At 40.8% G+C, this 23,762-nt stretch overlaps 1 protein-coding gene across 15 annotated transcripts in view; it reads right to left on the minus strand.

The window, feature by feature from the left end:
* TANC1 (tetratricopeptide repeat, ankyrin repeat and coiled-coil containing 1) overlaps positions 1-23,762 on the minus strand; it is a 237,371-nt gene that overhangs the window by 138,225 nt on the left and 75,384 nt on the right. For all 15 annotated transcript variants that reach the window (XM_082691341.1, XM_082691340.1, XM_082691349.1 and 12 more), the window contains exon 2: positions 20,717-20,796. In XM_082691341.1, coding sequence (XP_082547467.1) covers positions 20,717-20,777 — 61 coding nt within the window. In that variant the 5' untranslated portion in view covers positions 20,778-20,796. The remainder of the gene's footprint in view (positions 1-20,716; positions 20,797-23,762) is intronic.

Consider the following 23,762-nt stretch of genomic DNA (forward strand, 5'->3'; position numbering starts at 1 on the left):
CTCTTGTCTTCGCCCCACGCCCACCAGCAGGAAGCAACAGATCCATGTGGGTAAAACAGGGCTGACTAAACTCTATCTCTCTGATAAAAAGCCTCCCCCTCAAAACTGAAGTAATAAATGGTGGGAGAATGAGAAAACACACAGCTTATGAGAGAGAAGAAAGGGAGTATCTATCTGAAGACTCAAAAGAAAAAAGGCAGTAGAATTCATTCCATGAAGGGCATGGCATCCTCAAAAGAATACAGAAGAACATGGCCTTCTAGATCCTTCATGCGTTGCGTTTCTTTCTTATTTTCTCTATATACCAGACTCAGATTAAAAATAAGGGAAGAGGGGCGCCTGGGTGGCTCAGTGGGTTAAAGCCTCTGCCTTCAGCTCCGGTCATGATCCCAGGGTCCTGGGATCGAGCCCTGCATCGGGCTCTCTGCTCAGCGGGGAGCCTACTTCCTTCTCTCTCTCTGCCTGCCTCTCCGCCTACTTGTGATCTCTATCTGTCAAATGAATAAATAAAATCTTTAAAAAAAAAAATAAGGGAAGAAAAGCAAGGAATTTAAAAAGCTGTCACCAGATTATGATCCACATTCCAGGCATGGAAGAGTAGAATTCACACTAGAGAATATCGACTCCATGATGAAGAACAAGCTTGAAGAAGTCTCCCCAGATGCAGAGACGCGTGGTCAACATGTTAGTAACGTAAGATTACAGACAGGAAAAACAAAAGGTGTTTCTGAGAAGAAATGAGGACATGATCATTTCAAAACCTAAAAACAAATCTTTTATTTTTAATTCAAGTATGCAGATAAAAAGGACTCCCCATACCCTGGGCTGTGTCCCTGAAGGGAACACACCTGGTGTTCATCCTGGCATAGGATGAACTATGGACTGTAGTTATACCTGGACTTATCCTGGCAAAACTAGGTTGATAATATTTTCTTAACCATAAAAATCCAGGTAAATACAGAGTTAAAAAAAATTGATGGGCTGCAAAATGACAGATTTTCAAAGAAACAAGAACCCAACTGACCTATCTTGGTCCTCAGGCTACTGTAACAGCATACCACACCCTGAGTGGCTTAAACAACAGAAGGTTATTCTGCCCCACATCTGGAGGCTTTGAGTCCACAATTAAGGTGTCCAACAGGGCCAGTCCCTCTGTAAAGGCTCCAGGAGAGAATCGAACTCATGCCTCTCTTGGTTTGTGGCACTGCCTGTTATCTTTGGTTTGTAGATACATCACTCTAATCTCTGCCTCTGTCATCACATGGCATCGTCCCCAGTGTCTATGCTTTTCTTCTAAGGGCGGTCCTAGTAAATTAGGGCCCCTGCTAACCCGGTATGACCTCATTTTACCTCTGTTACATCTATGAAGACCCTACGTCCAAATAAGGTCACCTGCACAGGCACTGAGGGTTAGAACTTCAACATCTTTTGGGGGGTGGGGAGAGACACAATTCAACCCACAACACTTCTCCTCTCTAGTACCAAAACCAGAGGTGGAAAGCAACACCTACAAAATTTGAAGGGAATAGAGAGACCAAACCTTATAAAAACCACACCCAGTTTTCTATTAAGTATAATATCAACCAAAAAACAGTCTCGGGGCGCCTGGGTGGCTCAGTGGGTTAGGCCGCTGCCTTCAGCTCGGGTCATGATCTCAGGGTCCTGGGATCGAGTCCCGCATCGGGCTCTCTGCTCGGCAGGGGGCCTGCTTCCCTTCCTCTCTCTCTGTGATCTCTTCCCTTCCTCTCTCCTACTGTGATCTCTCTCTGTCAAATAAATAAATAAAATCTTTAAAAAAAAAAAAAAAAACAGTCTCATATATTCAAAGGTTCAGAAAATACCCAGCCCATTTATCCTCCTTGAAAAAATAAAAAAGTCTCTTAAGAACCAAAATTAACTTTTCAACAGTGAAGACGTTATCATTAAGGGGACAAAGGGGGGAGGGCTATAAACTATAGCCCAAGCCCAGTCTTCAAACACTTCACTCAACTGTCCCTCTTCTGCTTCCACTCCCTTCTCATTCAGGAAATGTGGTTTTTGAACCATATCCTTCACTCCATAGTGCAGAAACAATCTCTTACCTTATCTGGCAACCTCTTAAAAAAATAGTGCCCTGTGCCAGAACTGCAAACAATGGCTAACATTTTTTGCAATGGTTGTGACACTGGGCAGAAAAAGCTCTCCCACACGTCCCACCCCCCGCCCCAACCTCTAAAGAAGCAGAAGAGCACAGAACAACCACCATCTTCATTGCCAAAGAACCAAAATTACAAAAAAGGAAAATTTGAGTTTATCAGATGATCAACATTTTTAAAGACATATGGAAGAAACATTTAAGCCAGTATACACAGTCTTGTATATGTGATGACAATAGGAAAATATGTATAACTAAAAGCTAGAAGGAGGTTCAATAAATGTTGATGGTTATTCTTATGGGGGTGGAAACAGCAACCGTTGTTCCCTTTTACATTTTTGGTTTGACATATGTTCTGACATTTTCATAATGAGAATATTTTAGAAGAAAACATGCTTTATTTTCCATTAAACATTTATTTGAGACATTTGTATCCATTTCTTTCTACACTGGGAGGTTTCCCAGCAATCCCCTCCATTGGACACCTGCCAAGTTATCACTCTCATGAAGCCCCTTCCTCAGGAAGGAGGATTCACCTCTCCTTTATCTAGGCATCTCCAACTGTGTCTACTCATCCACCTGGTTGAGACTTGCCTTTGTCTGTGTAGCTCAAACTGTCCATAGTCATCTCTTCCCCAGGGCTTACAGACACTGAATGGTCTGCTTTACTGACTGCTCTCACAGTGAAGGTCTGGACTGGCTTCCTCTTATCGTCACTGTGTGGCTCAAGATCCAGTTCCTTATTCTATGTACACTGTCTGTAGTACTACACTGGCTACTATACAAAGTAGTACATAGTACTGTATGCAACATACAAAGGAACCGCCCTGCCCCAACTCTATCTACATGCCTGACTTCTCTGCTTACAACTTTCAATCTATAACCAATCACTCCTTAACATTAAACTCTCCTGAGGTGTCTGGGTGGCTCAGTAGGTTAAGTGTCTGCCTTCAGCTCAGGTCGTGATCTTGAGGTCCTGGGATGGAGCCCAGCGTCAGGCTCCCTTGCTCAGGGAGAAGTCTGCTTCTCCCTCTGCCCCTCCCACTGCTCATGCTCGTTCCCTCTCTCAAATAAAGAAAATCTTTAAAATAAATGACCTTTCTCAAAAACAACTGAATATGACTTTTTTTTTAAAGATTTTTTTTTTAAGATTTTATTTACTTATTTGACAGGCAGAGATCACAAGTAGGCAGAGAGGCAGGCAGAGAGAGAGGAGGAAGCAGGCTCCCCGCTGAGCAGGGAGCCTGATGCGGGGCTCGATCCCAGGACCCTGGGATCATGACCCGAGCCGAAGGCAGTGGCTTTAACCCACTAAGCCACCCAGGCGCCCCCTGAATATAGCTTCTTACAACATAGAAAACTCTCCTTTTTCTGTAGATCTTGGGTGTGATGTTAAGAATGATGAGGATAGGACCACCATGCTGCCACTGTGCTGTCTCACATCCATGTGAATGGGGCCCTGGGCCTGCAAGGTGGCGGCCCCAGAGACTGAATATCTGACTCCTAAAGGCATTCTCTACCTCAGTTACACGTTCAGCCCCCTACGATTGCTGGAGCCCACTTACCCTTGAATTTCATGTTAAAGCAAGTACCCAAGTAACACAACAGGACCTCCACTGAGTTCTCTATTCTAAATATAAATGTATGTTCACCAAATGTATCTGTCCAAATAATAATGAGGGTGATCAAGTTAGTAGTAAAGCCTTACATGCTACACCAGACCTAGCTAATAAGCACTTTACATATATTAGCTTATTTTTATATTTTATATTTTATATTTATATAAAATTTTTATATTTTATATTTAATTTTTATATTTTATATTTTATTTTTTCACCCTGTTCCATTTGCTGTCATTGTCCCTGGGCTACAGATGAGAAAACTAATGCCTAGGGAAGCTACTAAGTAAGCTGCCCGGGGCCCCACAGCCCACAAGTGGTAGATCTGGATTTGAACCGAGGTAGTCTGAGCCACTGTCCGAGCTCTTCATCATGGCTGTATGTTGGTTTGCCTTTGTAACGGTGGGTCCCCTGACCAAGGTGCATACCAAGCACGGAATGCTGTTAGGTGCTTAAGAAATTCTGATCGTCATCCACAAATAATTTAGCGAGTCATGTTTCTCTGAATGGTAATCATCGGGAACATTCTGTCACATTGGACACGATGACATTTTGGGGGTGGAAAAATAAGTGGAAGGGAAAAAGACTTTTAGAACAATGCCAAAACCAGCACATCACCCCCTCACTAACTACTCGAATCCAAACTCTGGCAATCCCACCCGCAATGCTGCTGCCAACAGGCCTCATTACAAGAGAAAAGAAGAACAAGAGGGAGCTGCTACCATTTATCTTGTTTCAACTCCTTAGAAGGGAAATGGGACCTATAAACATTTAGGGGGAAATACCTCCAAGTTTCTAGGCAGCACTGAAAGTTTCCTCCCCACAAACACACGTTAAAAATGCTATATAACCAATTCAGCACACATTCTAGAAAAAAGCAGACTAAGTCAATTGTGGTCATGCGGCTGTTTAACAAGATCCTTCCTAGGCCTGTACTGGGGGGCAGGGAGTGGAGAGAGAGAATGAGAAGACTACATTTTCTGCATCTATTATTTTTTTTGCTATATTCCTACTCCACTAGCACCACAGAGGAGGAGAGAGGGGAAAAGGCAGCATTGCTCAGTTTTCAAAACAGCAGCCTCAATGACATGTCTGGTACGATATCTTAGCAACAATGTCAATATTGTCTCACCACAACTAACCATATTAACATTCCACTCTAATCATGACTTCTCAAATATAAAATGGAATGCGCATTACTCCATTCATTCTCTGAGCATCGCTCTGGGAAATGCACTCCTGCAACAGTTTCTATAACATTGTATGTCAATTAAGCATCAAAATTATATTCAATAGCTATCACTTCTGTATTAACTTGGAAGCATGAGAATACGCAAATATTGATGAGGAATCAACAATAAACACAAGAACCAAATAAAACATACTGACAAATTGCTTTGATGAAACCCTGTCCCTGGTTATTTCTAGAATGGAACCCTTGTCACTCAGCTCCTTGTAGAGCTACATTTCTGTACTTCCAGTTCACCTCTGGAGGGCTGCCAAGAACAGGGTTGACAAGATAATGGGGGAGCTCCTTCTTGAGACCAGGAGTTCTCCCAGTCACATATATGTACTTCTGCCATGGCTGGCTGAGGCCGGCCCTGCACAGCATCCTAATGGTTCTCAAACCTGGCTAACCATTCAAAAAGCACTACAAACTCCCACTGCAGGTGGGAATTTGACTCACAAAGCTCTCGGGGAAGCAGCCAGGTTTAGGAATCCATGCACTGGACAGCTACGCGAAAGCCCATTCGGACGAAGACAAGAACACCAGATCACACAGGCACCGCATCTTCGAGTACACACACATCTTCTTAGATACCAAGGCCTTCTGGTGGTGGATCCTTGTGTTAGGGGCTTAAACCTTTTCTTTTCCCCTTCCCTGCCCAGGCAGCACATGCCATCCCAGACTGCTGACAGCAATTGCCCCCACAGCACTCTGCTAAGGCCAGACCCCTCACCGTGGCTCTCCTCTGTCCGCACCAGATGAAATGGCTAAGTTGTGTCTGCCACACAGGCAAGGAAACAAAACTATCCAAGACACTGCCATTCACTAAAGCCTAAAGGGCTCAAAAGAGGGGTGTAGCAGGGAAGAGTCCAAGTGACACAGAAAGTGCTATCAGTCATAGGAAGAGCAAATGTAAAATGCTTACGATGGTCCAGGCACTGTTCTAAGCCCTGTAACTCACAGGATCCTCAGGACTACCAACCACCCAAGGAGAGAGAAACTGTCATTAGCCCCGTGTTGCGGATATAGAAGCTTACATAGCTTCTGGCTGATACGTTACAGAGGACACCGGCTTTGGAGACAGACAAACGGGTTCAAGTCTTGGCTCTGCCATCCCAGCTGAGTTACCTCATTGTAACTCACAGTGACTGTGAGTAACTGCACAGTAATTAAACTAGCTCTTTAATCTCTACTAATAAGCTATTGATTATGTGGGCTAACTATTTACAGGCATCTAGCATATGGATACATAGTAAATACTCAAACTCATAGTAAATACTCATAGTAAATACTCAAAGAAAAAGTTGCATCAGTGCTGCCCTATTCTCTCCCAGAGGGTTCACTTCCTAGCTTCTCTACTATGTTTGAGGAAGAAAAAGAAATCTCACCCCTCCCTCAAAACATCTGGGTATCAAAAGTTCCTGATATAAATTTAAATATTTACAGGAGTGTATCTGATTTCCTTACTTGACAGGCATTTCCCCAAACCAAGGATATCATGTGGTAAAAGTGAAACAAATTCCCCTTAATTAAAACAAAACAAAACAAAACAAAAAAACAAAAAATACAAACACAAACAAAACCTTCATTTCATTTGCCCTTTATCATTATTGTATGGCAGATTATTACCTTCATTTTTTTTTTTAAGATTTTATTTATTTATTTGACAGACAGAGATCACAGGTAGGCAGAGAGGCAAGCAGAGAGAGAGAGAGGAAGCAGGCTCCCTGCTGAGCAGAGAGCCCGACGTGGGGCTCGATCCCAGGACCCTGGGATCACGACCTGAGCCAAAGGCAGAGGCTTTAACCCCTGAGCCACCCAGGCGCCCCTATTACCTTCATTTTATAGGCAAGAAAACAGAAATTCAGAAAAATGAAACACTTGTTCTAAAGGAGCCAGCAGCTATATCAAACTGGACCTTCAGGAACAAGTTTCCTGACGCCAAGCCAGCAGACTGCTCGTTCATCTTTGAGATGCTGTTTCCATGAAGTCAGACGGGATCTGAAGTACTGTTTGGGGAGTCCAATAACCATGGAAACCATGTAATGGATGGAGGGGGAGGAAACTCCAGAATCTCTAATCTTCATAATCTTAGAGCTAAGGATGTAGCTTTAAGAGGTTTAATAAGATTAGCAGCATCAAAACTCTCCTACAAAGCAGGGAAAGAGAGCTGACCTCCCTGAAAGAATGATGTGTAACCTCTCAGTTTTCAACACTGAAAGTACAGAATTAAAACAAAATCTCTCACTTAATCCTACCAAAAATGAAGATGAAATATACATGAATCTTTTTAGGTTTTATAATTCAAAATTAAACATTACATGTGATTTGCTTAGAACTCTAGCTGGTAAACAATTAATGGTTAACCACTTAAATGCATTCCTTAAAATAAATATTAAAGAATATTAAAATGAATATTAAAGAATATTAAAACAGATCCTAAACTCAACAACAACAACAAAAAATAGGTAAGCATACAGGCAGGACAGAGAAACAAATTTAAATCTCTCTGATAAATACTTATATATGTTGCATCAAGCATAGATTTTTTTTTTTTAATTTTTTTTTTTTTTTTAAGATTTTGTTTATTTATTTATTTGACAGACAGAGATCACAAGTAGGCAGAGAGGCAGGCAGAGAGAGAGGAGGAAGCAGGCTCTCTGCCGAGCAGAGAGCCCGATGTGGGGCTCGATCCCAGGACTCCGGGATCATGACCTGAGCTGAAGGCAGAGGCTTTAACCCACTGAGCCACCCAGGTGCCCCTCATCAAGCATAGATTTAAGCACTTTATAAATATTAACTCTTTTAATCCTCATAAGTGACCCATGAGGCACAGAAAGTTTAAGTAATTTGCTCATTTTCACACAGCTGGTAAACTATGGCACCAGGCTACAAATCCAGGCAATAAGATTTCACACGGCCAATAAACATAAAAATGTGTTTGAATTCATTCTGAAGAATTACTTAATTAAAACAATGAGATACAATTTTTGCCTGCCACATTGCAAAGATGAAATAATTTGATTATAACCAGTGATGTTAAGTGTATAAATATGTATTCTCATATACTGAAAATGGAATTGGCAATTTAATGCCACCTTTCTGAAGGGCAATTTGACAAAAATCTAGGAAGATTGTAAATGAACCAACTTGTTAACCAACGATCAATAGGAGAATAATGAAATAAATTATGAGCTATCTGTCCAATATAATATTAAGCAAATTTTGAAAAACCTATCAGTGTGTGCTAATACGAAAAATGTCTAAAACTGCAATCAAATTTACAAAATAAAACAGTGTAAATCTGTGCATTTTAAGGACCTATGCATATGTGTACATATGCATGCATATACACAGAAAATATCTGGAAAGATCAAATAAGAAACATTAATTGCCTTTAGAGGCAAAAAGGAAAGCAGAGAAGAAATAGCAATGTCCTATTTCTAATATCATTATATAGCTTTTTTTTTTTTTTAAGATTTTATTTATTTGAGAGAGAGAGGAGCATGAGCGAGCGGGCAGAGGGCCAGAGGAAGAAGCAGGCTCCCCACCGAGCAGGGAGCCCGACATGGGACTCAATCCCGGGACTCCAGGATCATGACCTGAGCTGAAGGAAGACGCCCAACTGACTGAGCCACCCAAGCATCCTAGCTTGCTTTCTTTTTCTAATAATTGTATATTTAACTATTTACATTTATGGTGCTTAAATGGTTTTACAAAAACAAAAAAGGATGGGTTTGTAATCTCAAAGACACCAAGCAGAAATGGTCCTTAAGATATAAAAAAAGTTTGCACCTGGGTGGCTCAGTCAGTTGGTTGTCTGCCTTCAGCTCAGGTCATGATCCTAGAGTCCCCGTGTGGAGCCATCATCAGGCTCCCTGCTCAGCAGGGAGTCTGATTCTCCCTCTGCCTCCCAGCCAGCTTTGTTCTCTCTCTCTCTCTCTCTTTTGCTCACTCTCTTGCAAATAATAAAATCTTGGGGGTGGGGGGGAGTTATAGAAAAAGAAGAGCTACTACTCAGTTACTGAGTCTTGGTAAAGACCATATAAGAAACTCAGAAATAACCCTTTGGGGCTGGGACAGGGTAGAAATCACTTTTCCTGGAGAGAAAAGTTATAAAGGAAATCTACTGCCTTCTATCTCAGGGATAGCTTTTCCTTTATATTTATTCAGTGCTAGAAATAAAAAAAAATAATGGGAGCTATCCAGAGACATAGTAGAAACTGAACTCGTCTTTGATCCCATTTTTGCTTTAACTAGCTATATAACGTTGGGCAGTTGATAAATGCCTCTTTTCTAATTTTCCTCAAGAAATGAAGACACTGGGGCACCTGGGTGGCTCAGTCGGTTGAGCGGCTGCCTTCAGCTCAGGTCATGATCCCAGGGTCCTGGGATGGAGGCCCATGTTGGGCTCCTTGCTCAGCGGGAAGTCTACTTCCACTCCTTCTGCCCTCCTCCCCCATCCCCCTTTGTACTATCTCTCTCTGTGTCTCAAATAAATAAAATCTTAAAAAAAAAAAAAAATGAAGACACTGGGACACCTAGGTGGCTCAGTAGATTAAGCATCCAACTCTTGATCACAGGGTCCTGGGGTCGGGAGACCGTTGGCCAGGCTCCCCACTCAACAGGGGGCCAGTGTCTCCCTCTCCCTGTCCTTCTGCCCACCCCCTACCCCAGCTCATGCTCTCTCTCTCTCTCAAATAAATAAAATTTTTAAAAGAAAAAAAAAAGAAAGAAAATGAAAACACTGAACTCAATTTATAAAACTCTTCTTGATCTAAATCCTTTAATTTCATTACTTTACCTTAGTTTAAAAAAGAATCCCTACATCTAACAATCTAAGATTATGAACCATGTACCAAAATATTTACACTTAAGACTACAGCAGTTTGGGGCACCTGGATGGCTCAGTCAGTTAAGCGTCTACCTTTGGCTCAGGTCACAATCCTAGGGTCCTAGGACTGAGTATTGCTTCAGGATCCTTGCTCAGCGAGCAGCCTGTTCCTCCCTCTGCCTGCCACTCCCCCTGCTCTCTCTCTCTCTCTTTCAAAAGAAAGAATACAGCAAAAGTTATTAAGGAGATGCTTAGCTATCTGGAACTATCCCTGCCGGCTGGGAGCAACTCACCAGAAGCCAGGTGTCAGGAGGGACTGAGACTTTTTGTATACAGAGGCAGAAACTCACCAAGTACTGTAGAAAATCTGATGACTCATTTTGAGTGGGTTTTATGCCTTCATTTTGGTTTCTCTATAAATTTCTTAAATAGAAGCCATCAGACCAGCAGGCTCAACACAAACCTGAAATTTTAACAACACCGGAGACGCTTCTACCCATGGAACACAGGCACGTTTTAGTAACTTCAATAAAAATTCCCAATGAGTGACTTTATAAGGAAATCCCACTACTATGCACCAGAGGCCATACCAGGGCAAGGGAAGAACCAGACTGAAACGGAAAAAAATGTGCAGTTGACCCTGGAACAACACAGGTGTGAACTACACAGGCCCATTTAGATGCAGAACTTTTCCAGTTAATACTGTGCAATATAGCAAATGTATTTTCTCTTATTTTTACATTTCTTCTCTCTAGCTTACTCTTTTGTAAGAATACAGTATATAATAAATATATAAAATGTGTCAGGTGACTATTTACGTTATTGGGAAGGCTTCCGGTCGACAAGAGGCTATTATGTTCTGGAGAGTTAAAAGTTATACTTGACTTTTTGGGTATGGATGGGTATGGAGGAGGGTGGTCAGTGCCTCTAACCCCCATGTTGTTCAAGGTCATATAAAGACAACGAGGAGAAACTATAAATGGGCACTGAATATTTAAGAGGTCTACCAATCTCAAAGAAATGCTAATTAAAAACAAATATATGCTGGGACCTACAAAATCAGCAAAAATTATTAAAATCTACAAACACCCAAAACTAGTAAGAGTCAGGCAAGCAGGCACACTCACACACTGCTTACACAATCCCTCTGGGAAACAATCTGGCAAGAGGTACCACAAGCTTCTGAAAAGTTTGTTTTCATTATTAATTCCTTGCCTAGAAACATTCTATTAAAATAATCAGAGATTTGTACACAGGTACCTATTTTCCAGAGGCTTTTTTTTTTAAATGAATGAAAAAATCATACCCACACAAAATCATTCATTATAGTATAATAAAATATTAGGCATTTATCAAAGACTAATGACATCAAAAAGGATAAAGCAAAGGACAAAGAATATCCTGGGGCTTTTTTCTTTATTCTTATTAATATTTTCCAAATTTTCTACAAATGAGCACATATTATATTGGGCACAGATTCAAAGACCCATGTTGATTCTCACCTTACCTTCTCTAAAACCGAAATGTATATACTAGCTGACGGCATCTTTAAAAACCGGCATCAGCCAGGCAATGACTGCAACCTCACAGCCGCTGACTGCAAACCTGGCCTGTCACATCTGGTCGAGGGACAATTTTAGCTCTTTCCAGGTTTCAGTCAACAAATCACTTAGGGCCAACTGTGGAAGAAAAATGAACCCTGGAGTTTATCTGAAAGCTTTCCATTAAAATCTCCTTTGAGATCATGAAAGGATGGTGTCAATGTAGTGCAGAGAAAAATGGATATGGCCAACTAGGTCAAAAAAAAAAGAAGAATTAGGCTCTGAATAGAAATCAGAAATGCTTTAACAAACCTGTTTATATTTTCCTCCAGCTTTTTCTTTTTAAGATTTATTTATTTATTTTAGAGAGAGTGCATGTGTACGAGCACAGAGGCAGGAAGGGAAGGATAGGGAGCAAGAATCCCAAGCAGATCCCGTGCCAAGCATGGAGTCCAAGGCGGGGCTCAATGCCATGACCCCGAGATAATGACCCAAGCTGAAACCAAGAACTGGACGCCCAACCAACTGTGCCACCCAAGCGCCCCTAATTTCCTTCTTTAATGAAAAATATTGAGATACATAAAAATAACTCTAAAGAAAGGAAATCTTCAGTAAGTCAAACATTTAAAGTAATAAAGTACTGTCCGTTAATTGACAGTTCTTTCTTCCTCAGAGGTACATGAAATAGGATATGTTTTATTTTATTTTATTTCATTTTTTTAAAGATTTTATTTATTTACTTATTTGACAGAGAGAAATCACAAGTAGATGGAGAGGCAGACAGAGAGAGACAGAGGGAAGCAGGCTCCCCGCTGAGCAGAGAGGCTGATGCGGGACTCGATCCCAGCACCCTGAGATCACGACCTGAGCCGAAGGCAGTGGCTTAAACCACTGAGCCACCCAGGCGCCCCGGATATGTTTTATAATCAATGAAATACAGTATGACAGTGCTATGGGTTGAATATTCCTATGTTGAAGCTTTAAACCCCCATGTGATGGTATTTGAGATGGGGCCCTTGAGAGATAATTAGTTTTAACTGACATCAGGGGGTGGGGCCCTTATGATGGGATTAGTGTCCTTATAAGAAGTACCAGAGAGTTTGCTATCTCGCTTGCCATTTGAGGACACAGGAACAAGGCATCTGTCTACAAGCCAGAGGAGTCTTCACCAGAGGGTGGAGAAATTCAGATTCTACTTTCCAGATCCATGATTGCAGATGTGAATAAAGGGCTTCTAAACTTGAGGCTAAGGCTATCCAACGGTTAGCCCTGGGGGCCACCCGCCAGCTACAGGACAACTCATAATCAAAGCCTCATCCTCTTAAGAAGAATACTAAGCTTAGATCATCCTTCACAGGGGAGAAAAAAGAAAGTTCAATCTATGTCAAATCTTTAGTAGCCTACCTCCCCACTCAGAAACTACATTTGCCAATAGATTATATGAAATCAAGTTTTCTATATTTTTGTAGAACAGAAACAGAAACTTGGAATTACCTTCCTAGAAAACGCAAATGCGGGGCAGGGACTCCCAGACAGCTTAGTCAGTTAAGCAACCAACTCGTGATTCTGGCTCAGGTCATGATCTCCGGGTCATGAAATTGAGCCCCATATCTGCTCCGTGTGGCTGTGGAGACTGCTTAAGATTCTCTCTCCCTCTCCCTGCTCCCTCCACCCTCCACCCGCATTCTTACTGTGTCTCTGCCCCCCCCCCCCAAAAAAAGGTATTGCTAAAAAAATGCAAATGGTCACATGAAAATTCAGATATAGAGTTCTTATGGGCATTTAAGAAGCTATACCACATGAAAAAGCTCTGGAAAATTAGGTATATAGAAAATAAGATCATTGTTTTGGGGTTATTTTATAGAAAAGCAGCTTTAATTTTTTGAAAAAGGATTTATATAATGAAATTGGATTTGACCCAAAAAATGAGACTCTGAACTGTTATTTTATATTCTCTATTAAGTTTCCTACTTAATAGTAAACTAATATTTAGTAGTAAATATTAAACTACTAATAGTTAAAAGTAAATAGTAAACTACTTAATAGTAGTAAGTTTCCTACATTTACACATATACAGTTGACCCTTAAATAAAACGGGTTTAAACTACTCAGGTCCACTTCTACATGCCCCCCCCCCCCAGTAAATATAGTCAGTACTGTAAAAGTATTTTCTCTTCCTCAAATTTTCTTAGCAAAATTTTTTTCTAGATTATAATATAGTATATATAATGCATATACAAAATATGTGTTAATAGATGGTTAATGTTATCAGTAAGGCTTCTAGTCCAATAGGTTATTAGAAGTTCTGGGGAGTCAAAAGTTTTATGTAGATTTTCAACCATGTGGGGGCTGGAATCCCGTAACCTCTTCATTGTACAGGTGACAGCTGTACATACAAAGAGGGACCGAAATAAATGAATGTTGTTTGAGAATTCTGCTACCAACTTTATGATAGATTTGGATAGGCTGTGACTTCTTGGGAGGGGTCTTATTAGCCAGAAAACAGAAGATCCATGAGGTGTCTTGATTTCACCTTCCCCGTCCAGAGCGTTCTCTAATTATGCCCTTCACAGGAAACAGGCTCTAGGATGAGCCAGCTTGGTCGGCGATGTGTAGGTGCCTGACACATGACCAGTGCTAAGTATCTGTTCTCTTCCGTCTCTCTTTCCTCCGTTGTACTTCCCTAAAATGTATGCAAAAGCTACAAAGAGGATGGAGGGTAGATTCTTCTACAGAGGAAGACCTTCATCAATTAAGGATGTGTTGAAATGAAACATCCCAGAAACTATATAAACTGTACTTAGAAATCTATTCTTAAAGCTGCTGCTTACTGACTCCCAAAATCTCTTTAGCAAGGGGAAAGTCTTTTAGTTTAACTTCACAAAGAAAAAGGACACAATACCAGTACTTGATATAGGCTGAAAGGTAAAACAAGTATTTCCCAAGTATAAATCACCATATAAGAGACCAAGGACCCAACTTTCCTAGTTTTGTTATGAGGAAAAGGGTGAAGATGGCACCAAAGACTGCAGTATGCAAGCGTGATGGCAGAATCCATATTTAAAGATGGAAAGTCATGCAAGAAGCCTCCAGAACATCACTCCTCTGCCTGAGAGCATTCCTGCCTTTTCTTCAAAAGGGAAAGAACAAGAACTCTGACAACGGTTTTGTTCAAAGTACCATACAGTTTTCTCAGGAAAGCAAAGGTCGCAGGGTATCTAGCAGAAGCTAGGTGTCAAGCGATACCCTTCTGCAAAAAGGTTCTCCTATTTAACCCTGATGACATCCTTGTTAGGCAGCTTAGTCAAGTTAAGGAATTTGTCCAGATTCATGTAAATGGGAGGTGATCAAGCTGGGAGTTGAATCTGTGACTTCTAATTCCAAAGTCTGCTTTTTCTAGACTGTGAGACAGGTATAAGGGACAACAAAGAGAAACTGCTAACCGGGCTAACCAGAGGGAACAACAGTCCTGATTCTACCAAAAACCAGCTTGGCCTCTATTCTGTGTTTATATCCTGCCCCAATATTTTACAAAATTTGCTTAAGTGCCCTGGTGAAGAGAAATACAGTATCGTTAGATTGAATTATTTCTGCCTGTTTTGTTGCTTGGGAAACATTTTTGGAGTCCGTTAACAACAAGATACCAAATATCCACAGCTCAGCAAGACAGTCACTGCACTAAATTCCTAAGTAATAGTCCCCAACCACAGAAAATGGGCAATGCAGCACAGAATAATCAAAAGCAGCTTCATATTTTCCGGATAAAACAAAGCATCGTTTGTACCAGGGCATTTTTAGAAGGTACCACTGAAAACCAGACTGCAGCCTGGAAAGGCTTAAAATACCACATTTAACAATCACATCAATGGCTTTTAAACTTTAGAGGCAAACAGCTTCCTTTTACTACAAATTCAAAGTAAAGGATTAGATGCAAAGCTAACAGATTAATTCAGTACATACTCAAGTTTATAGAGACTATCCAATGCCTTAATTAACACCATTATAAGTGCACTTAGCCGACCAGCTGGGTTTTAACGAAGAAAAGGTGAAGGTCAAATGTCTTTTTTTTTTTTTTAATAAATTGCTTCAAACTTAAGAAAAAAATAATGAAACTGAAAGGAAAAGACTAATAAACGATTATTTTGGCATATTAAGTAACCCTTCCTTCATCAGTCTGTATTTTAATTGAGGCAGTACCACAATTAAAAGTTCACCAAACTTTGTTCTTCTGCCTCAGTGTGGAGCTACTTCCACACCAAGACAGAGCAACTAGAAAAGGTGGACAGGACAAGAGGCTATAGTTTCAAGATTAGCAGAAAACAGGAGAAGGGATGCATACAGAGGAGGGCGATGGGTCTTGTCTGCCTAATGCTTCCAGAAAGATGCCACGATCTCTGGGATTAAAAGAAAAAAACCAGAACTGTTATCAGCTGTGAGCTATAATTATTGCAAAGATGTTAGATAGGGGCGCCTGGGTGGCTCGCTCAGTCAGTGATGTATCTGCCATCAGCTCAGGTCATGATCCCAGGGTCCTGGGATCCAGCACCACATTGGGCTCCTCGCTCAGCAGAAAGCCTACTTTTCCCTCTTCCACTCCCCATGTTTGTGCTCCCTCTCTCACTGTGTCTCTCTGTGTCAAATAAGTAAATAAAATCATAAAAAAAAAAAAAGATGTTAGATAAAAATCAGGATTCATTTCTTGGAGACCAATAGGGGAAAAAAAAAAGGTCCAAAAAATTAATCACATCATTTATTCACTATGTGGATGCAGTAGTTATTCTAACGAGCTATACTAAATATCTATGCTTGGTTTTTGTAGTAGAGGGCACCTGCCCATGTCGATGACAGAAGAATCCTCCACAGTACACGGCTTGGTGGGAGGTGAAGTCCACTTTGCCCTACAGATGCAAAGAAGTCAAAATACCCATTTGTCCAGCCTCTCTTGCAGCTAGAAGCCAGGCATGGGAATCAGGCTCAGCCATTTAGATACACTTGCCCCACACTTTCAGTTTTTCCGTGGCTCTCTTAAGCATTTTCTCTTCCAGATGAATTTTTTAAACAACTAGTTATGTCGTGTTTAAAAAAAAAAAAAAATGACAGCGCTTTTCTGGGCAGTGAAAATACTCTGTATGATACTATATCAATAGATACAGATCAGTGCGTATTTGTCCAAACCCAGAGAATGTACTATACCAAGAGTGAATCCTGATGTAAACTGTAGGATATGCGTGACTATGATGTGTCAGTGTGGGTTCATCAGTTGTAACAAACATACTGCTCTGGTGGTGGGTACTGATCCTGGGGAGGCTCTTTATGAGTGGGGACAGGGGCTACATGGGAAATCTCTGTACCTTCTGCTCAGTTTTGCTGCAAACATAAAACTGGTATAAAACAACAAGGTCTTTAAAAATAAAATAGTTGGGATTTCATTAGGGATTAAATAGAATGCACAGGTAATTCTATAAGAGATAGTTGGTTTAAAATATTACATTTGCCCCTTTGGAAACACTGTATTTCTTTCCATTTATTAGGTCTTCCGTTGAGTGCTTCAGCAAAGTTTTCTCTTCAATGTAAGGTTTGCACATTTTTTCTTAGGTTAATATTTAAAGTTTTATTATAAATTGGGACATTACCCTGTGCATTATCTAAACAGTGTTGTACAGAGAAAATATTAATTCCGTACACTGTTCTTCTATCAACTCTAAACTCATTTTGGTCCAGATTTGTATCAGAATACTCTCAATATACTCACAGTACAGTAATTATTTAATTTTTAAATTAAATAGATTTAATCATAGTAACATGAAAGTTTTTTGATAGCGAAGTTCACTTAAAATAAAAAGATGTGGTTTCTCCTTGGGGAGCCTCAAATAAATACTACACTGTTTTGGATCAAGGTCTTACATAAGAGCAGGAAAGGAAGGAGAAAAAGAAGAAGAAGAAGAAAAAAATATATATATATATGCCCTCATCTACCTCTCTCCACATTGTGGTTTAATATGGATTTTTGCTCCCTCAGGCCTAACTCAAGGTCAAGAGCAGCACAGTGCTCATTTACACTGATGGAACAGCAAGAACAAGGCAAGTGTATTTTCCCCAAAAACATTTAAGTTTTTAATACTGTACTCTGACACAATTCTACTGCTTCCAGAAAACAAGTTTTGCTTAGCTGTAAGCATTTCTTAGGTTAGCCAAAAAAATAAAAATGCTATTTTTAAGATTTCAGTGTTCAATAGTTTAATACTATACATATTTCAAATACCTTTATATACATATAAATTTCAATACCTGCTAAAATTTTACTGGTAATTTAAAGTAGATACATGTGGGGCGCCTGGGTGGCTCAGTGGGTTAAAGCCTCTGCCTTCGGCTCAGGTCATGATCTCAGGGTCCTGGGATCGAGTCCCGCATCGGGCTCTCTGCTCAGCGGGAAGCCTGCTTCCTCCTCTCTCTCTCTGCCTGCCTCTCTGCCTACCTGTGATCTGTCTGTCAAATAAATAAATAAAATCTTTAAAGTAGATACATGTGACATTTCCTTTTAGGGATAGGAACTGAAGGTGTACCAACTTTTCAATATTTCTGAAAAGTATTTGTTTTCTTTTGAATACTAAATTTAACTCAATGATTAGGTTTTCTAAATTCTCAAAGCCGATTTTTAAAAAAAAGAGGTTCAGGGCGCTTGGGTGGCTCAGTGGGTTAAGCCTCTGCCTTCGGCTCAGGTCATAATCTCAGGGTCCTGGGACTGAGCCCCATAGTAGGCTCTGCTCGGCGGGGAGCCTGCTTCCCCCCACCCCGCCTACTTGTGATCTCTATCAAATAAATAAAAATCTTTTTTTTTTATTTTAATAAATAAATAAATAAATAAAGGTTCAAGATTATAAAAACAACCTACAAAGGATATATCAAATACTGAGCTCAAGGTTTTAGACAAAAATATTTCCTAAATTTCTGTAACTGTGAGTTCGAGTACATAGAAATGAATTTTCCTTTGTCTTTGCAACAAAGATTGGTTTTAATTGGAAACAGTAAAGCAAAAATTTTCCATATTGCAGGAGATACTATTACTCAAGTTTCAGGGCAGTCTCTGTAGATTAGCCAGCTTTAATTTACAGAGAAAACTTAGTTATGATCTACTTATATAATGAGAGTTGGCACAGAGCTCAACATATGAATGGTCAAATTCCAAGTATATTCCCCCAATGATCTTGTGACATAACTTCCCCAAGATTTAAAATTCCATCTGCTTTGTTCCCCAACTAACACAACCAGGTTCTAGTTAAGAGAAAAAAAAGGCACATACCATACAGATTTTATGAGAAATGTTCCCATTGCTTTTTCAAGTTGGTTTGCATTAGGCAAAAGCCATACTGTGGGAATTATTATGTAGAAATGATTCAGAAAAAACAGTAGTTGCTCTAAAAGACCTGAGAGGGGAATAATCCCAAAATCACATGCTCTAATACTGGAAAAGTTACAAATGCAAACTATGTTCACTGTCTGGCCATTCTGAAAGGCAGGGTGCCCCAAATCGTTACTGTACTGTCTGTCATTTCACGGGCACTGGTCAAAGAGGATGGGGAGGGGGTGGGTGTCTGTCATGAAAGACTCCATTACTAAGTAGGGAGTTTTGGCTTGGAGACCCAGGCCACTGGTTGGGCCACTTCAGCTAGACAGACAGCTTAGGACCTAACTTTATGCTGGAAATTACAAAGACATCTAAAGAAGCAAGTAACAAAGTCCCTAGGATGAATGTCAGATGAGCCAAAACTTGGAGGGGGGGGGGGGATGGATTTTTTTAAAACTGCTTTCAGAGAAATAAAGAGAAGGATATTTTGGCCTTGACCCAGCAGAGGGTGAATGTACTCCTGGACAGAAATTATGTGAACTGAAAATTCTCCATAGTAACAATTCTAATTAATTATTCAATGGTAGGGGTTGGTTTCTTAAGGTTAAAAGCTGACTCTGGTCTCTTACTTCTGTCATTAAAAACTGAATACTTTTCCTTGTATCTGCTTATGCAGGGATAAGGAGAAGCTTCTAATGGAATCTTAACAGTAACTTTTAGTAAAGTTACTTTTAGTAAGACTCTACTTTTAGTAAAGACTCTACTTTTAGTAAAGTTTGCCATTCTGCAGGCTTTTTAGTTTAAGGGGTAACAGAAAATCTGTTTAAGTTCTATGTAACTAAAAAGTTTAAGCCCGCTTATTCTATTATGTAAGTAACTATCTGTAAACAACAAATAAACATTGTCATAACATTACATACATTATATGTAATTATATACATACATTATATGTAATAAAAGGTACTACAAGATCTTTTCAATTGAAGAGTTCACTATAATTCAGTGATGTTTTGGCAGTAAGTACTTATTTATACTTTAATAGAAATTAAAAACTGAAGTATGATTCAATAAACTAACTCAGGAAACCACTTTCCAACTCTGAACTACCATAAGTTTGCAGAAGAAAATAGCACATTTTGGGGAAATTAATTCATGCTAACAGATTTTTACTGTACAATAATGGTAAACAATATGTAATTTTTCTAGAAAAGTAGACCACTAAGCAGTCACCAAAATAACCTTAGAAGAGTTTGTCACATGGAATGCAATGAAGAGTCACACTGACCACATAAGCACCAGAAGTTTATAAACAGAAATGAAATCCAAGCCAAATTAAGTAGCTTTCATCTAATGAAAACTAGCAGTCTGGCACTGAGTGAGGCTACACCTGTTAGGCAGAAAATTTGATACTCAAAAGATGAGGACCAGTCAGCCAGCTGTTGGTTAAACATATAAAACACAATCACATGTGGGAAAAAGGAAAGGGCTTTCTAGAAACCAAATTCCTGGACACACCCGCTATCCCTCCATGTCTATAACTCTGACTTGTCTCTGAATCTGAATGATTTGTTAAAATCATGAACCTTCAAAGTGTTCTGGGGCAGGATTTGGTTTGTAACACAAACTCACTTTCCATAAGAAAGCTCAGAAACAGGGGCACCTGGTTGGCTCAGTTGGTTGGGCATCTGCCTTGGACTCAAGTCATGATCCCAGAGTACCGGGATGGAGTCCCACACCAGGCTCCCTGCTGAGCGGGGAGTCAGCTTCTCCCTCTGCCCCTCACCCCACCCGTGTTCTCTCTCACTCTCTTGGTCTCTCTCAAATAAGTAAAATCTGTAAGGAAAAAAAAAAAAAAGTTCAGGAATACATTTAGTTTCTCATAGCTTCCAGTATTAGTGCGTCCTAACCCAAAACACTCCTCGAACCCAACTCCCATGCAACAGCTCCGCCCAGCCTAGAGTGCCCAAGTGTCTCTGCCTCACAGCCCCCTGCTTGTTCGCGCTGCTCGCACATACCTGTTTCCTTCCTGCTCCCCTTGCCTCCCTCTCGGCTCTTCTTCAGCACAGCTTTTAACATTTTCAACACTCTTTTTCTTCTAAAGAGAAAAGGAGGGGAGGGAAGAGGAATTAGGGGTTGTGAGCTGGAACAGAACTTACATATTGACACAAAAGGTAATTTGGCCTCTAACAGATTGCTTAGCAGAATATAAAGATACCTGGAGTTTTACAGTCATTTTCTGTGAAAAAACTAAGCTGGGGAACTACATGTTAAAGACACAAGGAGTATTTTATAACTTTTAATGAAGTGATCATAAGTTCATGGACTTGTTATAAAAGTTAAACACACACACACACACACACACACACACACACACACAAAACAGGCCCTTCTCAGCATTCCACAACTAATTAAGGTTACGAGGCTAAATCTGGGCACATGACCATAGCAGGTCTGGCATAAGAATTCAGATCTCCCAGGCCCAGCTCATCTAAAGAAAACATTAGAACAGAGAATCAAGGAGATAATGATTAAGAAGAAAGCTGCATGGTTAGAGGCATGGTTTGCAGATGCTACTGATTACATAACCACAAGGAAAACATTTTGGAAGTTTATCAGATTAAAACATACCTTATAAGCATTTGCAAAATAAATACAATGGAAACACATTTGAAAGCTGACGTTGGGGGACCCAATCAAACAGCATTCGCGGCAGTGGTTTTTTTCACTACATACAGTTAGGACTTGGGGTGGGAGCATCAGGAGGAAAGCAGAATAGTCTGTGGCACTACAGCTGAATCCTTTAAATGATAAGCTGCATTTTTAAACTGGGTTGTACCAAGCATGGAGAAACAACACAATGGCCCAGGCCTAAGATGAAACCTAAAACCCTCCCTATAGCAAGAGACAGACAAAAGGACCATTATTTCATCAGTCTCCTGCAGCTCTCTTTCCCCTCCAGCAACTCCCCACAGTAACAAATCCGCACGGGTTATGTTACCCATCGCACCCTTGTTAACGCACTAAGGACAGGAAGGCGGAAGGCAAGCAGGTTGCTCCTGGAAGAAGGAAGAGGGGGAGGGGGCTAAGAGGGAGAAACTCGTATATGAAGAGGGCCTCCCTTAGCCCCCCCTCCCCGTGAGCCTGAATGCTTGAAAGGGCCTCCGTGTAGCTCCCCACACAACTGTTCCAGCCCAGAGTTAAGCAGAGCCTCTGCACAGAGAGGAAAGGGTCCCTAAGCACCACACACGGTGACCTTCGTATCATTTCGGCCGGGCCTGTATTTATTTTTCTGGGTCCTTTGTTTGCCTGACAGAGAAACAGAGACTCTGTAAGGCTGACTGCCCAGAGGTCACACAGCTAATTAATAGCAGGGCCCGAATCCAAATCTGTGGACTCCCAGCCAGGGTCCTCCTCCTCCCACCGCTCTGCCTCTCCTCCCAGAAAATGAAAGCTTGGGGCAACAGCTATCAGACAAGTGAACAAACAAAAATCAACAAACCAACCCAGCCTAGAGATACCAGAAAGACAGTATCATTAAGCAGAATTTGGAGAAAGCTGTAGCACAGTTTGATAGGGTTAAATCACCTTACAAACAGGTCCTCTACACACAAAACAGCCATGGCTTACAGCTTAATTCTTGTTTAAAATGCTGCTTTAGGGGCACCCGGGTGGCTCATTCCTTAAGGGTCTGCCTTTGTCTCAGGTCATGATCCCAGGGTCCCTGGATCGAGCCCCCCATCAGGCTCCTGCTAAGCAGGAAGACTGCTTCTCTCACTCCCCCGCTTGTGTTCCCTCTCTCGCTGGGTCTCTTTCTGTCAAATAAATAAATAAAATCTTTAAAATAAATAAATAAAATAAAATAAAATGGTACTTCTGTGAACCCAGGTGCAAAGATTTGGGTTTCACCAGAAGGGCAAGCACTGAATCCGGGAAGACAACCACAGTGTGCTTCTACAGCGTTAACTACGGAAACACAAATTTCTCTTGATGGTCATGCAGAAAACACCGCAAAATGTTGTGTAAAAAATGGTGGACAAAATTCAGTAATAGCTGCCTGCTCAGCACAGATATTTTCTTTCCCAAATCAATCAACCTAACTTCAGGATTTGTCATTTCATGAAGACTACATACTTTAAAAAGAAAAAGAAAGCATGCCAACAGAGCTTGGCCACGGTCCCTTGGCGAGCTCTCCGGGAGCCCCACACTTCTCTGGATCTCAGACTAGCTCAAGCCCCACTATGGTGGTGAGGCTGCCGGGGATCCATCACCCTGGTCATCTCCAACCCGCAGCAGATCTGCTGTGCCACTGGGAAGACATGTCCCATGGGACAAGGACTAGGACACGCTGACTCGGCAATCTCATGCCAGACACCTTGGATGCCTACTTTGGGGAGCTCGGCTGTTTTCAGGAATGTCATATCTTCCATATCAGTGGTCTTGAGTCAAGTGAAAGAGGCTATCAGATAGCCACTCTCACTTTTCTTTCCAGTTCCTGCTTTTCTCCATAAATAGCAAGTCAAGGGGAAAAGCTTTAATTTATATTCTAAGACCCATTGTGACCTGGAGAAACGTCCAATGAATCTACCTGAGTGCAAAAGTCACTTCGGCTGCCATTTCTTTAAATTATATACTTTTGAAGGAAAGAGAAAAGACCAGCCTCCAGACCAGCTTCTGAAATTCTCTAATGGGAGAAAACTTCCCATCATTTTCATTTAAAAGAAAATAAAATGTGAGAACAGGACGTTAACCTTAGAAGACCAACGACCTGCAGGTACCTACATTTCCTTACTTTTCGACTGTCATTCAACATGCGAGTTCCTCAAACACCACAGGTTCTTCTTTTTAAAATGCCCAGAAGTTACATAAAGTACAAAACTGACTTTCACTTTTTGATTTCTTATTTACCATATAGTCTTTGAGGATAGGTACAATGCCTCCATGTTCTGTGTTAGAATTCTGCACAGTGATTACAGTGATAGATAAAATATAACAAAGATCACCCTGGGTAAAATGGGGAGGATTTCAAAGCAAGGCAAAATCTTTTTTGGCTTGTAATTACAA

This window comes from Mustela nivalis (genome assembly GCF_964662115.1).
Source record: "Mustela nivalis genome assembly, chromosome: 11".
In the NCBI taxonomy this organism is placed as follows: domain Eukaryota; kingdom Metazoa; phylum Chordata; class Mammalia; order Carnivora; family Mustelidae; genus Mustela; species Mustela nivalis.